This window comes from Pseudozyma hubeiensis, assembly GCF_000403515.1.
Source record: "Pseudozyma hubeiensis SY62 DNA, scaffold: PHS12, whole genome shotgun sequence".
Lineage (NCBI taxonomy): Eukaryota > Fungi > Basidiomycota > Ustilaginomycetes > Ustilaginales > Ustilaginaceae > Pseudozyma > Pseudozyma hubeiensis.
Genome location: NW_012133794.1, coordinates 205,372 through 214,363, shown reverse-complemented (window position 1 = coordinate 214,363; position 8,992 = coordinate 205,372). Strand labels below are relative to the sequence as shown.

Genomic DNA, 8,992 nt, shown 5'->3' with positions numbered 1-8,992 from the left:
ACGCACACCCACCCACCCACCCAACCGAGCATAGAAAGAGCCCGCGGTCCGACCTTCTCGCTCCCGAACCCGCTCTTGCTCTTATCGTCAATCGTCAAAGATTTGGGGTGTCGTCAACGAATGGCGGTGTACCCATATTGCTTTCGATGACGCTCGTCATCCATTCATGGGACAACAACAAACCTAGGCGAGCATCTTAGCGTGTTCAGTGCGGTGAATGCTCGTCGTAATGTCATCATCGTACTTGCAATGGCGATGCCATCCGTGCCAGAGCTCGCTACCATCCAAACAACCAAATCTCGGACAACGATCCCAGCTGCACGATGAGCCTGCGGATGTGACCCGGCGACTTGCTGAACCAGTTGTTCCGAATTCAGTGCCGGCTCCCTTGAACGTCTTTCACGAGTCCGTGCCTGCAACTCCCACCGCGAAGTGACGTCCAGATCCACCACACATAGCTCGGTGTTTGTACCCTAAGAGAGCCCAAAATTAAGGCCAAAAAAAAGTTTCAAACTCTCGTGTGACCCCATCCCGGATCGAACGGAAGACCTTCGGAACGCTCAAGATTGGGTCCAAATCTAACATTTTCGCCAATTTTATAGCTGGAAGCCGACGCTCTACCACTGAGCTATAGGGCCGTGGGTTTGGAGCGAATGGATATGTTGCGTATATATAGTTATTCTGTATGATTTTGATGCGGGAGTCGGAACATCACGTGCAAAAAAAAGTGAAAGCGGTGAGAAGATCTGGTAAGCTCCAGAGGGTGATGAGAACTGCGACACACACGTATACATCAAGGGCAACGACGTAACGACGCAGTGCATCGGGGAGGTGCTTTTCACAGTATGAGCGCAGCAACAGCGTCGAAAGCAGCGCCGGCGGCGGCATCGGTGGCAGCATCGGCGGCGCCCCGAGTGCTGTACCGCGGACCGCCTGGCATGAAGAGGGCGCTCTACTACTTTATCGGCACCGTCTTCACCGGAGCAGGATGCTATCAGGGCTTCCTGCTCACGCAGCACCTCAGCTGGCCCATATTCACGCGCGATCCTGAAAAGACCAAGCTGGCACCGCCAATGCTTCGATACGCAGCGGGTACGGCTGTGGCCGTGACGGGCGGCGGACTCGGACTCTTCTTCTTCTGGACGCCATCGAGGCTTGCGACGCGAGTGACCCTGTATCCAGCCTTGTCACAGATTGGCATTCGAACAGCAGCGCGGCCGTTTCGTGCGTTCCTGCCTCCATCGATGCGATCCAAGAGGAGCGCACCGCTCAACGATCAGGACCTTTGCGAACGCTTCCACCCGCTCGATGCTCTCTACCGACGAGATCGGACATCAGCTGTCGAGATTGAACAGTTTGCACAGGGCAGGGGAAGACGAGTAGCATCGGCCAAGTCGGGCACGCGGCAAAAGGTGCCCTCGTCGATTCTGCTAGGGGAAGACGTTACTTTCGGATACCAGCTCGAAGCTGCACCGACACCGCTGTTCGAAACCAAGGCCAAGAATCTGTACACGCAATACTGGTCGCGCTTCAAGCTGAGTCTGCGAGGAGAGACCGACTGGTCACCCGTTGCAGGTGGTCATGCTCTCACGCAGACGGAAACGTCGGCCAAAGCTCAACTGGATCCCAAGGATCCCTGGTTCATGGATCGCAGCAACTTTGACAGGCTGTTTCCGGTGCGAGACTTTGGCACCAATAAGTGAGCCGGGCTGTGGAAACAGCTCGTTCTGCCCCCTTCCGTATCATACTGTACCTTTTACAGCATCTTTCATCAATGTACTCTAAGGTCATGGTCATCATCATCATTCGCATTCATCATTGCTCCTTTACATACTTTTTGAACCCCTCGTACAGTTCGTCCGAGCGCGTAGTTCCGGCAAAGAGCTCTCGCAGCCTAGATTGGTTGAGGTATGTGTGATCGTTCCAGTGAAAGCCTGGCGTGACCACCTCCGAGATGAGAGCGCCCACTCTCGTGCCGTCGGCGGTGCCGTCCTCAATGGCTTTCCTGTCTTGCTCAGGGATCTCACTGACTTTCCACCAGCCCCCTTCCACCAACAACTGCCGGACTTCTCCGTTGGCGATGTCATCACCCATCACGACCGTCTTGGTGAGCGGATCGCCGTTGCTGTCCTGGAGTCCTTCGCCTAGCGGTGCTTTTGCAGAAATGAGTGTATATTTGGCTCGCCCAGCATGGTGGACATGCATCGTGGAAGATTTGTTGAGATGCAAAACGCCAATGTCGCTGTTCCACGTCTTGAAAGCATCCGCCTCGTCGGAGCTGACGGATCGTGAAGGCTTGTCGGGACATCCGGGCGTCTTGTGACAAAGCAGGTAGTAGATACAGCTGGAGATGCTGCGCTCTTCGAGGTCCGAAGCAAAAGGAGACTTGATTGTCTCCTTCATCACGTGGGTGACGGCATAGTAGCCGCCCTCGGGATGAGGCTCGAGCTTGTAGTGCCGAATGAGCTCCTCGCTTGTCTGCGGGAAGTGATAAAGCTTCGACATTCTGTGGCACGCTTGTCTGCCGAGTGGATCGAGTGGACTAAGAAGGTGGTCACAGGTTGGCGTGTCCTTTTCGCATATGTTCCGACTCTCTCGTTTCACCAGAAAGGCTTCTTCTCGGAGAGTTCGCGCGCTCAGATCCAACTGGACCCTGATTTGTGAACAAGTGGAGGAAGATCCGAAAGAAGAAGGATGCGTTTTCAGGTCAGCGGCGCGTGTCACCTGCACAAACTGAGCTCAGACCAACACCAGCACTTGGTCGTTTCTCTTCGCCACTCTAGCCTTTCCTCCACCCACACCTTCCACAACTCTTACACCATCCCTGCCGTCCACAACAACACACTCGTTTCCAACTTCACGTTCCCTCGTCTCGATCGTCGTCTGCCACTCCAGTCGTTTTCGCATTCTAGTTCCAGCATTGACATCCCAGGTGTCCTCGGCGAAATCAAGGCCGACCCATGGCCTCCCATCGTCAAGATGCAGCTGCCTCGGCTTCCCTTGGCACATTAGCACACATCCTCCAGCAGCCCAGCACGCGCTGGCTCGTGCTTGCTGGTCTCGGAACAGGCTCGCTCCTCATTGCGACGCGGTTCTTCCCACGACTCCTATCAAAGAGCAAGGACGAAACCTCGTCAGATCGAGATCAAAGGCAGCGCGAGTCTTCACCTCCCTCCACCTCCAGCGGCAAGGCAAAGCAGAGCCGATTCAAGGACGATGTCGAGCCAATTGCCATCTTTTGGGATGTGGACAATTGCGCCCCGCCAACCGGCTCGTCCGGCCGTTCCGTCGCACTTGCCGTCCGTAGCGCAATCCAGAACCTCGAGGTAGGCCCCATCGTCAGCTTCAAGGCTTACCTCGAGCTATCATCCGAGACGCAGGCGCCCAACGCTGCGCAAGTGCAGCTCAGGAGCGAGCTTCAAGGCTGTGGCGTCAGCCTTATCGACACTCCCAAGAGCGGCAGGAAGGACGTCGCCGACAAAATGATGATCACCGATCTGCTCGCCTATGCCATCGACCAGCCCGCTCCTGCCACCGTCGTTCTGATCTCTGGCGACCGTGATTTCGCCTACCCACTTGGCATCCTCCGCAATAGAGGATACAATGTCGTCCTCGTGACACCACCCATCGGTGCAGTGCCTATTCTCGAGGCGTCCGCCAACGTGGTCATGTCTTGGCGTCAGGATGTGCTCGGGGTACAGGCAAACAAGGACGGTAAACCGTACAGCAGCTATGCCAGCAACGGCCCACACACACCCTCGAAACAGCTCCAGCCCAGCAGTTCGGGCAATCACCCGTCTTCCGCAGCCAACGGTCAACTGTCAGCCGGCAAACCACCTGGCGCTCTTAAGCACCAGGATCGTCGCCCGTCGAATCGTACGCTGCAGCTCTTTGACCCTCTCATCAAGTTGCTCGAGCAAATCAGGAAAGAAGGCAATCCGAAGCCTTTGCGGTCCATGGTAGCGGCGCGCTTGGTCTCGCTGGATCGCGGCATCTTTGTTCGTGCAGGCGCGGCCAAATGGGCCGAGTACGCTGCTGTTGCTGAGGCAGCAGGCATCGTGACCCTCGGATCTTCTGGACAGCCAGGTCAGACCGGACTCGAGTGGGTCGCCCTCAAGGACAGCGCCAAGGCTGCTGCGTCGTCAATTCCTATGATACCGAGCAACTCGTCATCCTCCCATGGCGCTACACCGAACCGCCAAAAGCCAACCTCCTATAGCGCCAACGCTAGCTTTACCCCCGGCGACCAGGCAAAGCTCAAACCATTCCAGCCTCTCATCGACATTTGCAATCAGCAGAGATCCATCGGCAATCCAAAACCGCTTTGCTCCTCTGTCGGCGCACATCTCGCTTTGTCCGCTCGGCAGGGCGGAGTGGATGCTTATGCACTCGCCGGCGCGCAGGGCTGGAGAGAATACATAGCCGCCGCTGAAAAGGCCGGCGTCGCACGATCTGCTCCGACCGATCAAGAAGGTGTTCTTGTGGTCGAACTGCATCCCAAGTTCTTCAGTTCGAGCACGAACCATATCACTCCGTACTCCGGACGTATCGCAGATACCGCCACCACTCCCTCACCATCGGTCGACAAGAGGATGTCGGCCGTCAAGCGCATTCTTCTGGATTTTGGCAAAAGCACATCCAAGAATGAGTCGCCGTTGACAGCAAACAGCTCTCAGAAACGACGCACCATCGTCAACGGACACGAAATTCCGCTCGTTTTCTCGCCTCTCGCCACATTGCTCCTCGAGCAAATGGCAGAGGGTCGCAACTATTCGACCGATTACTTTTGCCATTCCATCATCGGCACTCAGCGCTCTTCGGTCGTCGTACCCGGTTTGAAGGCGCAGAAGGCCGAAGACTTCCAAGAGCATCTGGACGCTGCTGTAGCAGCAAAAATTGTGACCACGGAACCAGGATTCAAACCTGGTGTTCGACACATTCGTCTTCATCCTAGACTCGTCCGACCTGGGTCCAAGACCAACGTCACTGACGGCGAACAGGAGGATTCGGATGAAGTAGAGACTCACAATCAGCCTCGGTTTAAGCCCAACTTGTTCTCATTTGGCAGGGACAAGAAGCTAGACACCAGCGCCTCAGAAGAGCAACGGCAGCCGAAAGACTTGGAAGCGCTACGCAAAGAAACCAGCCAAGTGCTTGCGTCTTTGCAACGCTCTTCGTCGTCCGAAGGTGCCACGGCTTCCGGACCCGTGCCCGCCGAGGACGCGATCCGCTTCCGCCCACTCATTGACAGCATCGTCTCTTTGACTGGCGAGGGCGCACCGAGTGCGACAAAAACCAAGCTTTCGAGCGAGGTCGCCAAAAGGAACCCCGGACCTGCCGGTATCGGCGCCTTTTACCAGTCACTCGGCTCCACCGGTTTCACCGACTATCTTCAGCAAGCGAAGGAAAAGGGGCTGGTCAAAATCACCGATTCAGAGGGTAACGTTTTGGACCGCTCCAGTAGCTTGCTCGGGCTGACGGATTACACCGTCTCGGTGTAGCGTCAATTAAAGCTTGAGTTTGGACGTACACACGACGGTCACACTTCAAGCGCTGATCAAAGCTCGGCGACAGAGTCATTTGAATGAAAGAGCGAGATAAATATACGGTCAAGAAGACGAAAAGATGTTGTGCAGCGGTATCATTCCCTTAGGCACTTCCTACATGTACGGCAATCCACCTTCATCGTCCGAATCGTCCTCGTGCGCAAAGACGCTCGAAACAACCTTCTTCCTGTCATTACGCAATTGATCATCCAACGTCCTAAACCTGGCAGCCGATTCCTTTGGGTCAGCATACCTGGGAGCGCTGTTGTGCGATTGGACGGATGTGGGAGTTGTAGCGAGTGCTCGATCGTTCTGCCCATTTGCGAGAGCGGCATTGAGATGAGCGATCTTCTGATCCGAGTAGAGACGCGATGCGTGGGCGTATGGATCGAACAAGGAGGTGGTGACGGGTGCAGGCGGTGCGATACGCATCGTCGACAGGTCTTGGTGTTCAACGCCGTACTGAGACGACGACTGCATGGGTATAGTGCCTGTGAGATCGCGTGAAGCGGTGACTCCGGCGTGGGAGTAGTTGGAAGACGGCGAGAGCGGAAGGCCAGCAATGGCCGCCATCGAATCGCGTGACGCTGGATGTTGCCGTGGCTGGTATTGGTGCTGCTGCTGCTGCTGCTGCTGCTGTTGTTGTTGTTGTTGTTGTTGTTGTTGCGCTGACTGTAGAGGTGCCTGTTTGGGTGTGGGGACGACATTTGCGGGGTTCTGGAATGGATCGTGCTGGTGTTGATGTCGATACGAACTGTCCGAGTCCGAACGGTCGCGATTCCAATGTCGCTTCATGCCGATCGCCCCAGCAGTGCCTGCACCGAGACCAGCTCCAACGTTGCCCATCGAGCCGCTGTTGCTTGGCATCATGTTCCTGTTGACAGTGATGGGAGGCGGGAAGAGCGCATCGTCTGGAACCACAGAGTGTACGCTGGGAGCAAGGTTGAGACCAACGCCTCCCGATGCATTGATCGAATCTCCACTTCTGTGCAAGCTGACTGAGCTGCTGTGCCCCATTGGTCGTGGTTCACTGTTCATGCGGTTGGCAATGGCTCTGCGCTCGTCTTGAATCTGCGCCATGTCCTGGTGGTCGGAGAGCCCGACAGGCTGACGGGAAGACCATCGCCACGGAGAGGCGCGTCCCGTAACAAAGGGCGAAATGCCACCTTGTCGATCAGTCGATGCGCCGAAGCCGCCGTCTCCAGCACCTCGACCACTGAAGCCATCGCGGTTGGCGGAACGACCCGATCCAAGCCCACCGAAGAAAGAACGCTTTTCGGTACTCGGATAGACGCCATACTCGTCCGGGCCCTTGTTGCTGCGCTGCTTCCTGTAGAAAAAGATGACGAGTCCAGTAACAGCAAGCGCCGCCAGAACGCCGCCGACAGCTGCACCAATGACGCCACCAGAAGGACTAGATTTTTTCTGAGTGGCAGCTACGTTGTCCGCAGTAGTTGCAGTAGCCGAGGTCTTGGCGTTGGTTCTGGTCGCTGATGCGGCCACACGGGAAGTGGCCATGCGAGACGCGGCGGCCGTAGGCGTGGCTGCTGACAGAGGAGCGGCTGTACTCGAGGCTGCTGGCAGACCAGCTACTGCCTCGCGCTGGCTGGTCTCGATACACGAGGTCGACTTGCCGTGCTCGACGGTGTATGTCTGGCCGCCGACTCCACCCGTCCCCGAGGTTCCGGCGTCAAAAGCGGCAATGACAAAGCTAGTGCCACGAGCATAGTTGACAGTCCAGTCAACGCTGCTCTTCTTTGCGTCGGTGATGCGAAGACGGGTCGGCGAATCGTTCTCGGGTAGAATGAGAAGGTCGACTGGCATCTTGAGGCCGAGATTGCCGCGATCCTCTTGTACTGTGAGGAGCCAGTCATTGCACTGTCTCGGGCTAGAAGATGGCGGATACCAGACAAAATCGAGATGCTCTGGCGGCGCCGAACACGAGCCTGCCTTGGTAAGCTTGGACAAAGCAGAGGTCCCTGACACGGCACCCGTGCTATCCGAGACCGCGACAATGACCGAAGATACGGCTGTTGCGTAGCCGGGAACATCCCAGTCCCAACTCCACGTTTTCCCGTGCATATAGTTGGATGGCAGCGTCACTGAGATGGGTACGTGACCAAGCGGTGCTACTGTGACCGTCCAAGGTGCCGTGCCTGCCGACGTATCCCAGGAGATCGTCGTTGATTGGCATGTTGTCGGGTTGCTGGAGAGGCTCACCTGGAGAGGTGCGGCCAGCGCACACGTCGATCCGAGAGCCAAGAGAAAGCCCAGCACAACATATCGCGACTTTGAATAGTCCAGCAGCATTGTGAGAGAGGCTGGGAGAGAAGACGGCGAAGCAACTTGAGGAGGAAGAGTACGGCTGCCCGCTCCGGTCGGTATGATTTAAGAAAAGCTGCTATTCAGCGGCAGTGTATGAGGCGAGGCGATGCAAAAGAATGTCGGTGATCTAACGAATGTGTGGGCTGAACAAAGCCTACGATTGACGGATTGGTGAGCAGAGTCAGGCCATGGCGATAGCAAAGCCGGCCTAGGGCGGGACGACCAGTGATAGGAAGAGATGATGAGGAAGGTGAGATGATGACTGGCAATGATCAAAGGTGAAGCTGAGGAGAATGCGTGCAAGTATCAGGGCTGAGCACTCGACTGTCCCAACAATGTCGTCGCTGTTGCACACGCTCAATTAGCTTCGCTGTGACAGCAAGGGATAACCGTTGCGTCGGGAGAGCCGCTCGCAGAGTCTTTTGGCCGGTTGCTCACTTTTGCTGCGTGCCAAGCGTCGAAAGGATCTGCAAGGCCCGAACAGCAGTGGCGCTGACGCATTGTCGAGCTTGTTTTTCGACTGAGAAAACGCTGCCTGGCTGCGCGTTCGGAGCTGGTGCCGAGGCGGGCGACCAACACTCAGACACAAGCGTTCTTTTTTGACTTTTTCTGGTCTCAGTTTTTGTCGACGCGAAAGCGCGTTCGTAAAGCTGCGGGGGAGCCGGCCACCACACACTGGGCAGGTGCCCCTGTAACCGCGGTCAGTGCTCTTTTCCCACGCTTGCTCGTTGGCCTCATGCACATGTGCAGACCACCTGTCGCCCACATTTCCACAGCTTGTCATCTCGTAGAGCCGCACCAGACAGCCAGCGTCTGCCCATCAACGCTTGTCAACTCCTTCGCTGTTCATACATGCACACACACGCACTCGCCGCCTCATCGCAGCCCGCCACCTGTCATCCCATGTAATGGGGCTCGAGTTTACGTGCGACAAGCATGGTTTGGTGACCGTTAATTGCGTCTTTACTCTCGAGTTAAGAAGTGCCCTCTACTTACCACACAGCTCGTTTGAAGCGGATTCAGACCGTGAGTTCGCCTCGGATTGAAGCCCTCAGCGAGCTATGGATTGCATCGATCAAGATATGACGATTGGTGTTGGTTGCTTGAAGTGATCGTGCCGG

At 56.3% G+C, this 8,992-nt stretch overlaps 4 protein-coding genes and 1 non-coding gene across 5 annotated transcripts; 2 read left to right on the top strand and 3 right to left on the bottom strand.

Annotated features, from left to right (window-relative positions):
• Window positions 1-521: 521 nt before the first annotated feature.
• Window positions 522-638, bottom strand: PHSY_007581. Its single transcript has one exon. It is a non-coding gene; the product is annotated as a tRNA-Trp (tRNA).
• A 207-nt stretch (window positions 639-845) lies between these two features.
• PHSY_000940 (hypothetical protein) lies at window positions 846-1,703 on the top strand (the record flags this gene model as incomplete). The annotated part of the gene is made up of 1 exon (XM_012331572.1): window positions 846-1,703. One exon carries the CDS (start codon window positions 846-848, stop codon window positions 1,701-1,703), a length of 858 nt encoding a protein of 285 aa, XP_012186962.1.
• Window positions 1,704-1,815: 112 nt separating this feature from the next.
• On the bottom strand, window positions 1,816-2,505 carry PHSY_000939 (hypothetical protein; the record flags this gene model as incomplete). Its single annotated transcript, XM_012331571.1, has 1 exon — window positions 1,816-2,505. One exon carries the CDS (start codon window positions 2,503-2,505, stop codon window positions 1,816-1,818), a length of 690 nt encoding a protein of 229 aa, XP_012186961.1.
• A 455-nt stretch (window positions 2,506-2,960) lies between these two features.
• Window positions 2,961-5,501, top strand: PHSY_000938 (hypothetical protein; the record flags this gene model as incomplete). The annotated part of the gene is made up of 1 exon (XM_012331570.1): window positions 2,961-5,501. One exon carries the CDS (start codon window positions 2,961-2,963, stop codon window positions 5,499-5,501), a length of 2,541 nt encoding a protein of 846 aa, XP_012186960.1.
• A 159-nt stretch (window positions 5,502-5,660) lies between these two features.
• PHSY_000937 (hypothetical protein) lies at window positions 5,661-7,856 on the bottom strand (the record flags this gene model as incomplete). The annotated part of the gene is made up of 1 exon (XM_012331569.1): window positions 5,661-7,856. One exon carries the CDS (start codon window positions 7,854-7,856, stop codon window positions 5,661-5,663), a length of 2,196 nt encoding a protein of 731 aa, XP_012186959.1.
• Between the last annotated feature and the right edge of the window lie 1,136 nt (window positions 7,857-8,992).